Source organism: Mobula hypostoma, chromosome 27 (genome assembly GCF_963921235.1).
Source record: "Mobula hypostoma chromosome 27, sMobHyp1.1, whole genome shotgun sequence".
Taxonomy (NCBI): Eukaryota; Metazoa; Chordata; class Chondrichthyes; order Myliobatiformes; family Myliobatidae; genus Mobula; species Mobula hypostoma.
Window position 1 is genome coordinate 20,180,445 of NC_086123.1, and position 18,945 is coordinate 20,199,389.

An 18,945-nucleotide genomic window follows, 5' to 3' on the forward strand; every position below is an offset into this window, starting at 1 on the left:
GCTATCCAGACGGAATATAAGGTGCTGTTCCTCCAACCTGAGTGTGGCTTTGTCTGGACAGTAGAGGAGGCCATGGATAGACATATCAGAATGGGAGTGGGACATGGAATTAAAATATGTGGCCACTTCTGATATGTCTATCCCTGGACTCCAATTAGAAAGAAAGAAGGAGAAGAGGTGAAATATGAAGGTAAGCTAACCAATAAGCTATAAAAGAATTTTCAGATTTATAAAGAGTAAAATTGAGGCAAAGATGGAATTCAGACTGCTGGAAAATGATGCTGGAAAGGTAGGAGTGGGAAACAAAAAAATGGTAAACAAGCTGAATAAGTATTTTGCATCTCTCTTCACTGGAAGACACCAGCAACATGCCATACTTTTGAGAGAGTCAGGGGGTATAATTGAGCATAATCGCTATCACTAAGGTGCCTGCGAAGCTGAAAGATCTGAAGTTAGATAAATTGCCTGAACCAGATGAATGACATGCCAGGGTTCTGAAAGAGATACATAAAGACCATGTGGAGAGATTAGTAGTGATCTTTCAAGAATCACTAGATTCTGGAGTTAATAATATCACTCCACCATTTAAGAAGGAAGGGAGGCAAAAGTCAGCAAATTATACGCCAGTTAGCCTGAACTCAGTGGTTGGTAATATGTTAGAGTCCTTTATTAATGATGTTTTGGGGTACAAGGAGGCACATGATAAAATAGGCTGAAATCAGCATGGTTTCCTAAAGGGGAAATCTTGCCAGACAAATCTGTTGGAATTCTTTGAGGGAGTAACAGGCAGGATAGACAAAGGAGAGTCAGTGAATATTGTTTACTTGGATTTTCAAAAGCCTTTGACAAGGTGCTACACATGAGGCTGCTCAACAAGATAGGAGCCCATGGTATTACAGGAAAGATACTAGCATGGATAGAAGATTGGCTGACTGGCAGAAGGCAGAGTGTGGGAATAAAGGGGGTCTTTTCTGGTTGGCTGCAGTGACTAGTGGTGTTCTACAGGGTGAGCGTTGGGTCTGCAACTTTGAATGTTATATGTTAAGTGATTTGGATGACAGAATTGATGGCTTTGTGGCCAAGTTTGTGGATGATGAAAAGATAGGTGGAGGAGCAACGAAGTATTGAGGAAGCAGGGGATCTGAAAAAAAAGATTTGTACAGATTAGAATTGCAAAAAAGCAGCGGCTGGAATACAGTGTAGGTAAGTGTCTAGCCATGCACTTTGGTACAATGAATAATGGTGTGGATTATTTTCTAAATGGGGAACAAATTCAGAAAACGAAGGTGCAAAGGGACTTGGGAGTCCTCGTGCAGGATTTTCTAAAGGGCAACCTGCAGGTTGAGTCAGTAGTAACGAAAGCAAATACATTGATAGCATTCACTTCAAGAGGGCTAGAAAATTAAAGCAAGGATATAATGCTGAGGCTTTATAGGGAGTTGGCCAGGCCGCATCTGTGAACAGTTTTGGGCCCCACACCTTAGGAAGAATGTGAAGTGAGTCTAGAGCAGGGATTCCCAACCTGGGGTCCACGGACCCCCAGTTAATGATAAGATTCCATGACATACAAAAGTTTGGGAAGCCCTGGTCCAGAGGAAGTCTATAAGAATGATCCTAGGAATGAAAGGGTTAATGTATGACCAGCGTTTGGTGGTTCTGTGTCTGTACTTCCTTGAGTTTAGAAGTATGGGGTTGGGGACCATCTCATTGAAATCTATCAAATATTGAAAGGACTAGATAGAGTAGACATTGAGAGGATATTCCCAATAGTGGGAGAGTCTAGGACCTGAGGGCACAGCTCCAGAATAGAAGAATGTCCTTTTTGGAACAGATGAGGAGGAATTTCTTTAACTGGATCTATGATTGTGAATCTGTGGAAATTTTTTCAACAGACTGTTGTGGAAGCCAAGTTATTGGGTATATATAAAGTAGAGGTTCTTGCTCTGGGCAATGTTATTTATTTGTTCACAATTTACAGTATTACCAACACTTGTACATCCAGCTTTCCTGTTAGCAAAAAATGTTTACCATATAAAATGAGGGAAACCAGATGCTAAATACAAATACAGTGCATGTTAGCAGGTGAGAGGTGTATGGTTCAAGGTAACTCTAGTTACAGTGAAGAAACAACTTTGTTCAGTTGAATCTTCAAATTCTTTCAATATGGAGAAAAAGTTGTAGTTTGTTTGGAAAGTACATAAATTATGCAAATCTTTGAGAATATAGTTGTATTTTGTTTTGTGTTGTTATTACATATTGTCTGCCTAGGATTTATATTCAGTTATGTATTAAACTACATAGCAGTCTGTTGCCAAATATATCTTCAGAGTTACTGGCAAATTCAAACGCTGCATGAAATGAATCCAATAGAATTTCTGTGCAATAAGTGTATTCTGTCTACAAAGTTTTGTCATGTGGGGAAGATTTTTTTGTATAAACGTCATCATGCAAAGATGATGAAGCAGCTGTACAAAGTGATATAAGTGTATCTTGGAACTCAGTCTATTTTCAGTTATGATCTCAGTTATATTATGCAAATATACTAAACTTGTAATATTGTTTAAGCTAGTGTACTGAATTGAGTAACTGAATTAATATAAACCACACCAGACTGTCTTGTCTGTCACTGACTAATTAAAAAAAATCTGTGCAAAATAATAAAACGTATTGAAAGGTTGAGGGGGAAACAGTGGAAAAGTTGGGAGGAATAGTTAGTTTGCACAGAGATATGGTGGAAGTCAGATGGAAGACCATTTGTAGAAGGCATAACCTTCCAGATCGAATTGCATAGGTGAATAACGATAAAGGGCATTGAACGGAAATAAGATCAATATTAGTAAATATGATTAAAACTATTTTTACAGATTGAGGACAAACATACTGACTTGAACTAATTGGGTAAAATAGGATGTTTGCATATTGTATCTTTTAAATTACCCAAAACTGTTAAACAGCAAGGATTTAAATCAAAGTGTGCAAATAATTTGAAATTCGACCAAAGTAAATGAAATGGGCTTTTAGCAAAATGCAGTAAGTTATGTGGAATGTTCAATGAAAGTACACGTTTGGCATTCCATTGTAAACTATGTTATTTCATTTTACTGATACCCTTGCTCCATTTTCTATTTAAGGAAGAAAAATCCATTTAGAGATATTACAGTAGGCCCAGACAAATCACTACTCTGAGTTGTTGCCACAATAAATAATGGGTATTCTATATTCTTATGACTTGCATATTGTTTTCAGTACGACAGTTAAGTGATCATACTCAAACACAGTTCAAAGTTCAAAAGTTAGTTTTTAAATTGTTTTACCTAAGATGTGTTCTTTTAATTTAAAATGTACGCAGTGGTTCATTACCATTGATATCCCCTTCTTTATCAGCATCCATCTCTGTCCCTTTCAGTCCATCTGCTGTTGAATTTCTCATCCATACCTTTAATCATTAGAAGTATTCCAGTGCCGTGCTGGACTATCTAATATATTTCATAATCCTGAAATCACCCAAAGTTATTACTCCCTTTTTAAAAAAAATTCCCAACAAGTCCTATTGCCTATTATCCTCAGGTTTACTGATAGCATTGCCTTGTTTTGAAATTTCCCATCTCTATGTTCGTCTTAGTCGTTCTCCATTTTAATCTCAGGCGCATCCTTGATTTTTTCAATTTGGCATTTGCCCTATTACCTTAACTTCAAGAATCTTCTGTTTTAAGTCCTTCCTTATAAAGCATGTAAAATTTAGGTCAAATATTAGTATTTGTAATAGTTTCTAGTATTGGATGCAAAGCTTCCAAAAGCTACCTTGGGATAATTCGCTGAGTTATAGTTGGCATGTTAACACAACTGTTCAATTGTTCTCAACTGTGATGTATATGAGATACCATATAAAACATTCATAAAACAACAATCTTTGTATAATATTTTACAATGTTTTAAAATGCTATTTAAAACTTTATCATGGTAGTTCTACACATAAATAGTATCCCTCATCTTGAGACCAGAGACTAACAAAATGTATTTAAATTTGAGATCAAATCGTAACTGATGCTTTAGTTGAATGGGACGTACATTTTCTCTCAACAGAAAACAAAGTAGTGGAGATAGTATGAAAAACTCCGAACTACCAGAAGTTGGAGAGGATGAAGTTTTGCCATGAGGTTATATGCAATAAAGGACATGCATATTCTTTGGGTTTCCAAAAAGATTATCAGCTGTTTGATATTTGTAGATGTGTCAGAAACTAAATGAATGCATCAGTATGATACTACCAGCTGCATAATCAACTCACAATAAGTTTAATGTATTTTGTGTTTTCTTTGAAATGCATAATTGCCTGAAATATTGATGTGCTCATTTTAAGTCATTGAGATACAGTAGTTGTATGAGTGCAGATGTTTGATTAATCTTACCATTTTAAATCTTATACAGAATGTTTAAAAAAAAGACATTTTCTATTTGTGGCGCATGTTTTTAAAGGCATTTGGGGCCTAGAATTTCACCTTCAAAAGAGAAAAATGTAGGTACTTAAAGTGATTTTCACATCATGATAGCAATCAGAATGCATATTGCAAAATGTTTACAAAATTCATTTAATGTAAAGGTCTACTATTATTTTTGACTAATTTTTACAAACTATTATAGTTAAACAATTACAATATCAAGAATAATGCACATTATTGATTAATTTTGTAGTTGTAGTATTAGTATTAGTTTATACAGGATATGTAGTTTACTAAACATTATTTTCCTTATAAATCTGTAAAGTATCTGTAGTGCAGACATTTTAATATTTTTATTACTAATTAATGTAATTTTCTCAATGGAAATGCTACATCCATGGCAATTGCTAGTTATTTATGAAGTTATTCATTTTTACAGTGGTTTATTAAGCATATTTATTCATGAAACAAGCATGTATCATTTCAATGTTTCACCAATGGTTAAAAAGCAGATAAGGTTATAAAACTGGCTGTAAAACTATCCTCTTTATGTGTATGTTACCTTTATGTATTTCAATGACTGAACACTCTTTCTTCCCCCCCCCTCAGAGAAGCTATAATTATTGAAAGTAAACAAATGCAAAAACAAAATGCTGTGGTTTCTTAATACATTTCTTTTCCAGAGGGAAAATACCAGTTCCGTGATGCGCAATGTGCATTAATTAATTATATGCATGGGATAGATGCTTAGTCTTTGTTCTGAATTTCCCACTATGTGAATTCTGTTGAAAATGTAGAGGACTACAGATTTTTTTCACTATAATGAATAATAGCTTAAACGTTGTAAGCTTTTGTAAATGCACTAGGAGAATAATGCTTGTAGGTAGTCATATGAATTTGATGCACTGTGCATTATATTTAAATAGAAACTTACAATTTATTATATTAGAGAATGAGGAATAGTGAGCATAATACAGAGAACCCCTTTGTTATCTAGTAACAGTTTAAAATACAAATTTTGGTGAAACTTACTTACTGCTCCTTTAAAATGCTATTTAAAACCTACCTCTTTTAAATACTTATCCTAATACATCCTCTAACACCTGACTGTTAGTTTGTGTCCGATAACCTTGAAGCATTTTGTGTTAAAAGTCACTGTGTAAGTGCAAGTTGCTGATGATAAAAATATCTTCTAACATTTTGAAAACAAAGGACACAGTGGCCTTCTATCCTTTTGTGATATTGACAGTTTTTCAGTGGTCAGATAAAAGTTACAGTTATGATATTGCTGCAATATTTCTGGTGTATTGCCAAATATAACTTGTATATTTACTAAAATTATGTATGGTTATGTTTTATACAGATTATAAATATCTGCATTATGTATTTATGGAAACAATTATATTTAATATCAGTGGTATTCTTGCATACATAGATGTTTTCAACATTAGAACTTTGCTCTGGCTATCTCTTAGTGAACTTATATTTGATATTTCATTCTCAAAAGCTTTGAATTTCTATGTATAGAACTAATGTATCAAATTAAATTAAACTTTACCTAATGTCTTGATATACTGACATTATTTTTGGAGCTGGAAGCACTATAATTAAGATTTAATTATATTAAGTTGCATAATGAAATCATAAGTATGGATACATGCTAGATTTTGTGATAGTCTACAGTTATTAGTGACTTTAATGTTGGTAAGTAATTTGTCTTCAGTTTTATTAAAATGGATTTATAGAATAAGAAAATTGTAATGGTTATTTACACTTATTAAATTGATGTTTACAACAGTGAATACATCCATTATGATCATTTGTTTGATTTTGTAATTTAATTTAGATCTAGTTTCTCATCCAAAACAGTTTTAGTAACTGAATGGCAAATGGTTAGATTTTAGTGTTGTGAGTGAAGTATGTTCATTCATATAGAAATTACAATACAATCACAAGTCATGTTCACATGTTCAGTAGCCCTAATTCTGTATTCGCTGATACCATCTATAAAACAACTTAAAAAGGTATTTACAAGCTATAATCTTTATTAAGTTTGTTCTTCCAAAATAGTGGTGTTTATAGTGTTTATCCAACTGTGTGATAAGGTAAGAAAATAAAAATTTTTTATTGATTCATTGTGCAAATAAGGAGCAAAGAAAGCAAGTTGTTAAAACGTATGGAGAAAACTGAATATCACTATAAGCTTTGTCCATTTTTTCAGAAACCATCCTGGTAAAATAATTTGAAGATCTTTGTATTAGAATTATGCTTAAGCGGCTAAATTACTTCAGAAGAGTAACTTACACAAGTACTTCTGACTTTTTCAAGTTTTTCTATTCAACACTTCTCTGCCCATTCCTAAAGGAAAAAAGCTGGCCCACATTAGCATCAGTTCTTAAATAATTTATATTTTCAACAGGTAAATTTCTATTGTGTTTTCAATAGCTATCTGCATATTAGTTTGTACTTGGTTATTTTTATTTCAACATCAAAATTCATTAGTTAACAGAACACTGATTTCCTCTTTAAGTTTATGGATTAATTTCTTCAGGTCAATCATATTTACAACAATATTTCCAACTTTTACATTGGCATGTTAGTCATAAATCAAGAAGAAAATTTCCTTTGTACAACCGCAGATTCGTATATCAAAAGTCAGTTTGAAGTGCTGGAATTGCATATAGTTCCAAACCCATCTTCTGATTCAATTTCCTTTTAACATGAAAATACAGTTATACACTTCTGGATTTTCCTAACTATAATACATTCTTAAATAAGTTAATGAATTTCTTGTTCATACTACAGCATTATAATGTGATCAGGTTCAGTGGGAAATGTTTTTTCAGATTTTTTTTAATAGTTCACTCTTGGAGATGTGCTTGTAACATTATTTAATGTGGTGCTAAATGTATTGTAGAATTGACTTTACAAGTTTTCCATATTCTGTCCATTTGGATTTGGCATTCAGTACTTTTATGGTATAAACAATTATAGGAAATGAAAATCACCAACATTTTTTAAAAAGGTTCATCAAAATATTTTTGTCATATGTCAGGAAGGATCTTTATAGCCCTGCAAGTACTGCATGTGGCGTATGATAAGTTGTTACTGCAGCATAATATGGTAACTAGGATAACAAAAGCAAATAAATGGTGGGTTGGCGAATGAATGCAAATTAGAGAACAGGAGAACAACAAACAAATGAACCCCTCACATCTCTACCTTTTACCAATTGCACAATTTATCTGCAATACTATAAAATAGGGTTAATTGCTACAAATAATTTGCCTCAAGAGGGAAAAAGTTATACTGACTTACCAATTCATTATCTTTAACATACTTGTATTTCTTTTCCTTGTAGTAATTTTTTTTCTTCAAGAAATTCAAGACAATAATATCACACACAACTGTTGTCTGAAAGGAAACATTTTAATTATACTGAGGCTTTAGAGGGGTTCCATGATCTGAAATGAATTAATACAACTTTTAACTTTTAAAAAATTTATATGCATAACAAATTTTACCTGTGCATTGTAAGTTACCTTTCTCTTTTCAACTGATGTTCATAAATATAGAGTATACAGCACAGAAAAGGACGGGCCTTTTGGCCAACTCAGTCCACATTATTTACAGTTGTGCTAGAAAGTTTGTGAACCCTGTAGAATTTTCTCTATTGCTGCATAAATATGATTTAAAATATGATCAGATCTTCATGCAAGTCCTAAAACTAGATAGAGAACCCAATCAAATAAATAACACAAAAAAACATTATACTTGTTAATGTAGTGAGAAAAATTATCCAATATTACAAGTATTTATTGGAAAAGGTATGTGAATCTCTGGGGTAATGCCTTCTACAAAGCTATTTGGAGTTAGACGTTCCTATCAATAAGATGAGATTGGAGGTGTGTGTTGTAGAGCTGTCCTGCCCCTTAAAAAGACATACAAAGACAGCTTACTGACAGAGCCTGGTCTTTTCAGGAAAGATCTGTTTATGTGCACCATGCCTCAATGAAAACAACTTTCAGTGGACCTTAGAAAAAGAATTGTAGAGATGCATGAAGCTGGAAAAGCCCACAAAAGCACTTCTAAAGACTTGAGTGTTTATCAGTCCACAGTAAGGGAAAATGTCTGCAAATGGAGAAAACTCAGTACTATTGCTACTCTCCCTAGGAGTGGACATCTGACAATGATCACACCAAGAGCACAACATGCAATGCTGAAGGAGGTGAAAAAGAACCCAAGGGTTACTGCAGAAATCTCTAGAACTTGCTAAAGTCTCTGTTCATGTGTCCACTATAAGAAAAACACTGAACAGGAATGGTGTTCGTGGAAGGACAACACAGAGGAAACTACTACTCTCCAAAAAAAAACATTGCTGCATGTCTCAAGTTCACAAAATACCACCTGAATGTTCTACAATGCTTCTGGGACAATGTTCTGTGGACAGATGAGACAAAAGTTGAACGTTTTGGCAGAATTGCACAGTAATGTTTGGAGGAAAAAGGGCAGTACAAACCAATACAAAAACTCTTACCAAATGTGAAGCATGGTGAAAGGAGCATCATGGTTTGGGGCTGCTTTGCTGCCTCAGGGCCTGAACAGCTTGCGATCATTGAGGGAACAATGAATTCAAAATTGTATCAAGACATTTTACGGGAGAATGTCAGGGTAGCTGTCCATTACCTAAAGCTTAATAGAAGTTGGATAATGCAACAGAACACTGATCAAAGAGACACATAAATCAACCGCAGAATGGTTTAAAAAGAAGAAAATTTGTGTTTTAGAATGGCCAAGTCAAAGTCCTGACCTTAATCCTATAGAAGTGTTGCAGAAGGGCCTGAAGCAAGCAGTTCATGCAAGGAAGTCCACCAACATCCCAGAGTTGAAGCAGTTTTGTGAGGAGGAATGGCCTAAAATTCTTCCAAGCTGATGTGCAGAACTGATCAACAGTTACCGGAAACAGTTGGTTGAGTTATTGTTGTACGAGGGGGTCACACCAGTTAATGAAAGCAAAGATCCACATAATTTTCCCAAAAAATACATGTAATATTGGATCATTTTTTCAATAAATAAATGAACAAGCATAATGTTTTTGTGTTATTTATTTAATTGGGTTCTCATTATTTAGTTTTAGAACCTGTTTTAGTTTTATTTAGTTAGTTTTAGAACCTGATCACATTTTAGGTCATATTAATGCAGAAATAGAGGAAAATTCTACAAGGTTCACAAACTTTCTAGTATCACAGTATCAAGTACACATTTACACTTATCCTACACTAATTCTATGTTTCTTTTTTGCCACATTCCCATCAATCCCCCCCTTCCCTCCCCTCCAATTTTTAAAAACCTTTTGCACACTTGGGGATAATTTACAGAATTCAGCTACCATATGATTATAAACTTGACAGGAAGTGGATGTCCAACTACATCTCTTTAATTGGGGAGGAAAATAAAAACCTGAATGATCAGGAATGGAAGATAGACTTTAGCAGATAACTCCCAGATTAAACAACCGAGAGTTGTAAACCGTTGGTGGTTAATTACTCTGTGTGCCAAATACATAACAAGAAAATACTGGCAATCCTGAATATGCACCAGTTGCACCACTAACCACATTTAAAAGCAAAGGGATTAAAAACCACAATCTGGTTGCTTTATTTTATGAATTTAGGTATAATCAGTTTGATTTGTTTCCTTCACAAATTTTCACTTATGTGGATTTACTTGACTGTAATGGAAAAGCAAAAAAAATCATATTTTATTAGGTACCAATAATGTAATTGGTGGAAATCCAAATTCTAGGACCACTTTGTTCTCTTCGCTGTAAAGGATACACAAAGCACGAAATAACTTACCATTCCCAGTAATCCTAAACCAGATCCTATATTTATCATTGTTGGGATAATACTAAATTTTCCAGCCTGTGCAGAACAGAAGTTTTAAATCAATATATATTAGTATTAGAAGTATTGATAAATATTGATGTTATTAACATCTACTTTCAGACTGTAACCTGTGGAAGAAATATTTCAGCACTTTGGCCCCAAGTCTGAATTGTCTCATTTTCAGTAGATATATACCTTCTAACAAATTCACACGAGAATTATAATAGGTCAAAACTTGCCCCAACATTAATGCATCTAAAATTCAATGATCTGCAGTTAGATCTAAAAGTTGAATGATTCCCCCCCCCAAAAAAACACCCCCACCATATTTTGCAAGTTTTAGTTTTCATTTCTAAACATTAATCCATCAATGCATCCATCTCATGTAAAGGCAGAAAAGGGAAGTTGTGGGAAGAACTATTTGTATTTCAGGTTGAAGCGTGCTGCTCAGCCCACTGAGCTCTAATAATTGCTCAAATTCCAGCACTGGTAGTCTCTAGTCTCCAAAATGGAGATTATTTGTAAAATAACCATGACAAAAATTATATCCTACAGATTGAAGGGAAAATATCAAAGGAAATGCATGTAGCACTGCCAGAAGAATATTGACATAAGAAAGAACAAAGAGAGGTGCAAATTAACTACACAGATGCCAGATTGCTGTATAAGAGCCAACAAAATATTAGGATGGTAGGAAACATGAAGTTTAATCAAGGAACATACAGAAGTAAAATATTTCACAGATCCATCAGGGAAAAAAAGGTGGGAAGTATTGGGGAAATGACAAATCATTTACTGAAGACATAAAACAGATGGACATAACATTGAAATATGAGCTATGTGGAGTGCATTTGAAATAGAAAAAGGGGTATAGAAAATAAAATAATGATAACCCCCGGACCAGATGGATTGCATCCACCCATTTTAAAAAATCCATGTGAGAGAGAACACTATTATAGGTACTTAATACTTTCTTAGCAAAAGCTAAAGTAATAGAAAACCAATAATGATGAATAAATATGGAATCACTACTAAAAGATAGAATGCAAAATCTAGAAATGAAATCTATAATAAAAAGCCAACATGGACTTTGAAAAGGAAAGCTTGGTAAGTCTTACTAAATTTTATGAAGGAATAATGGGGAAAGTAGATGATAGTAATGCAGCTTACTGTATTTTTTCTAGATTATCAAAACTTCTTTAATAAGGTACCACATTATTAGTTGGTGAATAAGGTGAGACAATGGAAAATCAGGAGACAAGTACCATTATGGATAATCTAACTTCAAGTCAGAAACAAAGGGGAGGAATAAAGTGAGGAAGAATGTTGGGCACTGGTGTTCCCCAAGGAGTAATGCTGGGCCCACATTTTCACAATTTTAATTTGGAACTGAACAATTTCTAAATGTCCATGTTATAGGAGGGAGCCAATTTTGATTATAACTGTAACAAATTGCAAGCAACATAACTAAGCTTGTAGAATGGACAGATAATTAGCTGGTGAATTTCCAAGGTGTAGGTCTAGATGAGGGACAAAGTGATTTTGTATCACTAGTATGTTAGTAAGGCCATAGATAATGCAAACCAAGCACCTTGGTTGAGTTTTTTTTAGGGACAGAATTAAAAGGTAATGATGAATATGTATTAAATTTAATAATTACTAAATACAGTTTTGATTGCCATGTTATATAAAAATGTAGAAATATTTACATGGATAATATCAAAAATGCAAGTATATCTGTGTTAGAAAAGAATAAACTGACTGGCCGTCTTTGGAATGCTAGGAGTAGCTCAACAGACCTGAGCCTTTTGAGAGTGGATATACAGAGTGAATATTACCAGTTGTGGGAAAGAGTATAATGAAGGATATTAATATAAGATAGTCACTGATTAATGCAATAAAACATTCAGAGGAAACTTCTTTCATTGAATAGCAGTGACAATCCAAAAAAAAATCACTCACCTGACCAAAAGCCTTAATGATGAATCGTATACCAAATGCTTTGTACAAATCTCTTGTTTGTGTTCCATTCTGATTTATGTAGTATCTTGCAAATCTGTTTTAAATTATTTTTAAAGTTAGATATTGTAAAATTAAATACTAGATTGGTAGTTGTACTTTTGGTACCTTAATCATATGCCCAAAAAAACTGAACAATGAAATCTCTGGAGAGACTTATAACTTTTATGCTTCTCTCTAAAACAAGGTTTGCCAACCTGGGGTCCATGAACCCCTTCAGTTAATGGTAGGAGTCTATGGCTTAAAAAATGTTGAGAACCACTGCTCTGAAAGAAGTGTGACTGGGAAATACTGATGTGCAAAGGGACTTGGGTGTCATCATACAATGGTGCTAGGAAGTTTGTGAACCCTGTAGAATTTTCCATATTTCTGCCTAAGTATAACCTAAAATGTGATCAGATCTTCATGCGTCCTAATAATAAAAGATAAGGAGAACCTAATTAAATAAATAACACAAAAACATTACACTTTTTCATTTATTTACTGAGGAAAATTATCCAATATTACATGTAATTGTTGGAAAAAGTATGTGAACCTCTGGAGTAATGCCTTCTACTAAAGCGATTTGGAGTCAGGTGTTCCTATCAATAAGATGAGCTTGGAGGTATGGGTTGTAGAGGTGTCCTGCCCTATAAAAGACATACAAAGTCAAGTTATTGACAGAACCTGCTCTTCCCAAGAAAGATCTGTTTATGTGCTTCATGCCTTGATTAAAACTACTTTCAGAGAACTTTAGAAGAAGAATTGTAGAGATGCATGAAGCTGGAAAAGGCTACAAAAGCATTTCTAAAAACCTGAGTGTTCATCAGTCCACAGTAAGAGAAATTGTCTACAAATGGAGGAAACTCGGTACTGTTGCTACTCTCCATACAAGTAGGCATTTGTCAAAGATCCCACCAAGAGCACATCATGCAATGTTGAAGGAGGTGAAAAAGAACCCAATATTAACAAAAAGGACCTGCAGAGATCTCTAGAACTTGCTAAAGTTTCTATTCATGTGTCCACTATAAGAAAAACACTGAACAAGAATGACGTTCATGGAAGGACACTGTGGAGAAAACTATTGTTCTGCAAAACAACATTGCTGCATGTCTCAAGTTTGCAGAAGATCACCTGGATGTCCTACAATGCTTCTGGAACAATATTTGTGGACAGGTGAGACAAAAGTTGAACTTTTTGGCAGAAATGTACACTGCTGTGTTTGGAGTGAAAAGGGCACTACACATCAGACAAACCTCATCCTTACTGTGAAGCATGGTGGAAGGAGCATCATGGTTTGGGGCTGCTTTGCTGCCTCAGGGCCTGGTCAGCTTGCAATCGTTGAGGGAACAATTAATTCAAAATTGTATCAAGACATTTTACAGAAGAATGATAGGGTAGCAGTCCATCACCTGAAGTTTAATAGAAGCTGGATAATGGAACAAGACAATAATCCAAAAGACGAGTAGATCAACAACAGAATGGTTTAAAAAAAAGAAAATTTGTGTTTTAGAATGGCCGAGTCAAAGTCCTGACCTTAATCCTATAGAAATGTTGTGGAAGGACCTGAAGCAAGAAGTTCTTGCAAGGAAGTCCACCAACATCCCAGAGTTGAAGCAGTTTTGTAAGGAGGAATGGCCTAAAATTCTTCCAAGCTGATGTGCAGGACTGTTCAGCAGTTACCAGAAACATTTGTTTGAAGTTATTGCTGTACAAGGGGGGTTCACACCAGTGAATGAAAGCAAAGGTTCACATACTTTTTCCAACAAATAAATGTAATATTGGATCATTTTTTTCTCAAAAAGTAAATGAACAAGCACAATGTTTTTGTGTTATTTATTGAATTGGGTTCTCTTTTTCTAGTTTTAGGACTGTGTGAAGATCTGAAGACATTTTAGGTCATATTTATGCAGAAATAGAGAAAATTCTAAAGGGTTCACCGACTTTCTAGTACCACTGTATGTTAATACACATAAGCAGCTTACAATTAGAAAATGTAGGTGGATAGTTAGAAGAATTGAGTACAAGGTTAAATATGTCATGCTACAATGATCTAGGCATAGCAACACTATAACCACTCAAATTTGACTTTGAAACATCTGCCTAATATGCATCCACTTCTCCTGTACTTTGTCTGATTTCTTCCATGTTAAAGAAACTCTTATGTTTAGGTTTCTAATTGACTATTGCAAATTGCACTGTCCTCCCCCCCCCCCCCATATAAGTTGGTGGCAGAATCGATGTGGGGTTGCAGGTAAGTGTTTGATGGTTGGTACAGACATTGTGGGCTGTAGGGTGTATGACTCTGTGATAAATAATGATTCCTTGAATTGGTCAAAATACAAACCCCATTGCCAGAAAAGTTGGGATATTTTCCAAAATGCAATAAAAACAAAAATCTGCGATATGTTAATTCACGTGAACCTTTATTTAACTGACAAAAGTACAAAGAAAAGATTTTCAATAGTTTTACTGACCAACTTAATTGTATTTTGTAAATATACTCAAATTTAGAATTTGATGGCTGCAACACACTCAACAAAAGTTGAGACAGAGTTAAAATAAGATTGAAAAGTGCACAGAATATTCAAGTAACACCGGTTTGGAAGACTCCACATTAAGCAGGCTAATTGGTAGCAGGTGAGGTATCATGACTGGGTGTAAAAGTAGCGTCCATCAAAGGCTCAGTCTTTGCAAGCAAGGATGGGACATGGCTCACCCCTTTGTGCCAAAATTCATGAGAGAATTGTTAGTCAGTTCAAAAGGAACATTTCTCAACGCAAGATTGCAGAGAATTTAGGTCTTTCAACATCTACAGTACATAATATTGTGAAAAAATTCAGAGACATCTCAGTGCGTAAAGGGCAAGGTTGGAAACCACTGTTGAATGCGTGTGATCTTCGAGCCCTCAGGCGGCACTGCCTAAGAAACCGTCATGCTACTGTGACAATTATAGCCACCTGGTCTCAGGAGTACTTCGGAAAACCATTGTCACTCAACACAGTCCATCACTGCATCCAGAAATGCAACTTGAAACTGTATTACGCAAGGAGGAAGCCATACATCAACTCTTTGCAGAAACGCCGGCGAGATCTCTGGGCCTGATCTCATCTCAGATGGACCGAAAGAGGGGAGCCATGGAGTCATAAGTAACTAGCCATCTTGACACAAGCTGGGGTCTGATCAGCCCCGGCTGGGTTACCTGGAGGAGATTGTATGATGTTGAAAGACCCAAAACACCTGATGATTCCAGGAACATCACAGAAGATGTGTCCAGAAGCATCAGTAGATGTATGTACACAGCACAATGTATATTGAACAGGTTGTCAGGCGATTTGTATGTAAACAGAGATTGGTAAAATTGCTTTAATCTTGTTTGAGCTGCTTGATTACATCCTTACAATTCTGTCCTACAGAATCAATACCACATAAATAAACCACCTGCCAACTTACTTGCAATCAATATTTTTTTGCATTTGTCTAACCCTGTTGAATTATATCCTTTCATGTATAAATTTTGACAAACCCTCCAATTTATCAATCTACATAATTTATCTATGATAAACAATAGCGGTCCCAGAACAGATCCCTACAAAACAATTTTTTGCTATAAAAATTTTTTCTGTTAACGTGCATCACAATTTTATAACACAGCTTTTTACTATATAAATGTTATGTTTGGCTGCTGTATCATTCACCATATAGCTAGCTTAGAAATTATCAGTATCAAGCTTAAGTTTCAGTGGATGGAGTACTCTTCTAAATATATGATTTTGTGTTGATTTATATCCATGATTGCTTCACCTCTTTCTGATTGATAGATAGATATATATTTGTGCTGTAGGTTCTGTGTTGATTTCATCTTCATCCTCGATTTCCCAAAGCCTACTTCTACACACCAAGCAGGTGGAATTGTGCACTTAGCAAGGTAAATTGTAGTCGTTTAATAGAGTAACCTGATTTTAACTAACTACTCACAAATAAAGAATGGATAAATTCTGGGCAAAATTAGATCAGAAAATGGTTGCACATAACTCAGCTTTAAAAAGCTATATAATATTCATCTCTAGATTATATTACAGAACTTAAAATTGGTGACTTTTTAAAAGACTTTCTCATCTTCTCTCCCTTCTTGACAGAACTAATTCACATTAGTGTACATTTCCATGTATGCTGACAACCGAGTATTTATTTTACTATTGTTTGATCTCTTATTTGACAAATGTTTTGAAGTGAATACATACCTGAAATTATAACCAGGTGATAACACTGTGCCAAAATGTTTGTCAAGTCGTTCAAAGGTATACTTTGGAATGCACTTAGATTCCGATTGATCCAGATTGCAATTCCACTCTATTAAAATACCCATCACTGCACCCTGAAAAAGAGGCAATATTCCAGTATTAAATAAAAATTGAAATGGAGTTTTTATAACTTTTATCTGCTAATTCAATTCTGTGCACTATTGCTATCCAAAGATCTTCTGCAGCTGTCACTTTATTTTGGTAATTTCTTGAGATGAAGAGACAAAAATGGACACTCACAAATCCATACCAACTTGTCTAACCCAAGTAAGTTTTATTTGTTATCCTTGGTCTGTGTTTACCTCGTTTTTCTCAGGGCAGTGGAAAACATTTTCACTGCTCCAATTTTTCCCAGTGCATAGATTGCAATTTCCCATAAGCCTGTTTACCACCCTGCATTTTCCACTAAGAGTTTTTGTAAATAACACAAAGAAAGCATCAGCATCTGCTGTGGTGGGACCTCGTGGGAGAGTTTCTTGTCAACAACAGTTTGGTGATCATTTAAATAATAGTCATCACAAATTAGTGTAATATCAGCATCACACAAGTTGGCTGTTCTCCACATCCCATTCTGCAACTGCAAACAAGTGGGAAAATACAGTCATAAATTCATCAATTGAAAATTCAAATAGAGAAAGAGATGAGATTTACAAGAAGTAAGAAAGAAAAAAAAGAGCACTGAAGTGAAGAGGCTGAGAGAGAAATAAAATTCAAGAATGATAGAGATTAAACTAACCTTTAGAAAGACAAGTTTCCAGCATTTTGTCAGTGATAGCGTTTTTGCATGTGAGGGATTGAATTATTTGGTAGAACCATATTCCAGAATGATTAAATGCCTTCAAGAAAGACGAGGAGAAAAACGACTGGGAAAGGAAGTGTGACTTATTTGACAATTTGTAGTTGTATCCTTTTAACCAAGACTTTGTGTGTGCAGCTCCCAAGGGAATCATGAAGTGTTCCTGTTTAGATCTGCTAAAACTGAAATCTAAACCCACAGACACTACAGTAAGCAACATCCTGTTTAGATCTGCTAAAACTGAAATCTACACCCACAGACACTACAGTAAGCAACATTGTTTCAAGTCATTAAAAAAAAACACTGATCTTCAGAATTTGGCACTGCAGACCACCCAGGGAGTGAGTGCCTCAGTTGGAGACTCAGGGAAGTTGCCATTGTCTCGGGAAACGTGGCTAACAGGGAAGACTGCAGATAAAAGTGAAATGCAGAGCCATAAGCCTAAACCACCACCACCACCATCTTCTTGGCTAATGTTTGGTCTATGGAAAATAAATCTGACAACATCAGAATAAGATTGCAGTACCAGAGGGGCCCACGGGTGCAACACGCTCAAACTTGCTGGTCAATGGGAAACCTATACTAACCGGCGAAGCTCCACACCAGAACAACTATCTGATGATGTTGCCCAGCTGGGTCTGCAAGCTAACAAGCCAGCTCAACGTAAACACAAAATAATCTGCAGATGCTGGGGTCAAAGCAACCCTCACAACAAGCTGGAGGAGCCCAACAGGTCGGGCAGCATCCGTGGAAAAGATCGGTCGACGTTTCGGGCCGTTTCCTGGCAAAGGGTTCCGGCCCAAAACGTCGACTGATCTTTTCCACGGATGCTGCCCGACCTGCTGGGCTCCTCCAGTTTGTTGTGAGTGTAACAAGCCAGCTCGGCGAGCCACTCAACAACAGCATCCTCAGCCCGAGATACAGATCTTTTCCAACATCTTAAAGTAACATATAGTAAATGACTCAAACTTTCTCAACCATAATGATCTTTTTAAAATACCATACTTTTTAAAATGCATATTTTATATAGTATGCCAGTTGTTTAACAATCTTGTCACATTTTTGCTCCACTCTGAACATGATCTTGCAAGATATCAGCCACTTAGTGCTGGGTATGCTATTACAAGCTATTAGATCTACAACTGTGTAATAATACATGATTGAGGTAATTATTACAAACCTCAACAGATAACGTCTGAAAATCTTCTCCTGCTTTTTGAACCATGTATCCCAAGCAGAAAATTGGACAGAATGGGTGAAATTCCTCATCGAAGCTACAAACTTTTAAGTAGCTGGCATTTACACTTGGCATTATATTTCTCCTGAGGTAAGAAAAACAGGTGTCTCTGAGACTTTATACTGTGATGTCTGTGAGACTTTATACTGTGAGCTTATGATGTATAAATGAGTGAACTTACTTTGAGAATTGAAACTTAGGGAAGGTAATACTATTTTTTATTAATACTGTGAAGTTCTCAGCTTTTCCAAGAAGTGCAGGCCTGAAATGAAATATCATTTAT

At 35.2% G+C, this 18,945-nt stretch overlaps 2 protein-coding genes across 11 annotated transcripts in view; one reads left to right on the plus strand and one right to left on the minus strand.

Moving 5' to 3' along the window:
* LOC134338538 (calcium/calmodulin-dependent protein kinase kinase 2-like) overlaps positions 1-6,237 on the plus strand; it is a 66,642-nt gene extending 60,405 nt beyond the window's left edge. For all 3 annotated transcript variants that reach the window (XM_063034432.1, XM_063034435.1, XM_063034436.1), the window contains one exon: positions 4,084-6,237. In XM_063034432.1, coding sequence (XP_062890502.1) covers positions 4,084-4,156 — 73 coding nt within the window. In that variant the 3' untranslated portion in view covers positions 4,157-6,237. The remainder of the gene's footprint in view (positions 1-4,083) is intronic.
* The window catches only part of p2rx4a (purinergic receptor P2X, ligand-gated ion channel, 4a), an 88,897-nt gene that overhangs the window by 34,774 nt on the left and 35,178 nt on the right, over positions 1-18,945 (minus strand). For 4 of the 8 annotated variants that reach the window (XM_063034445.1, XM_063034441.1, XM_063034437.1 and 1 more), the window contains exons 6-11: positions 18,844-18,924; positions 18,606-18,747; positions 16,570-16,703; positions 12,290-12,383; positions 10,298-10,363; positions 7,758-7,853 (exon numbers count right to left, since the gene is read on the minus strand). In XM_063034445.1, the coding sequence (XP_062890515.1) occupies positions 7,758-7,853; positions 10,298-10,363; positions 12,290-12,383; positions 16,570-16,703; positions 18,606-18,747; positions 18,844-18,924 (613 nt within the window). Of the gene's footprint in view, positions 1-6,491; positions 7,152-7,757; positions 7,854-10,297; positions 10,364-12,289; positions 12,384-16,569; positions 16,704-18,605; positions 18,748-18,843; positions 18,925-18,945 lie in introns of those variants that run through there. The other 4 variants (XM_063034444.1, XM_063034442.1, XM_063034439.1 and 1 more) reach the window with 3 other exon arrangements.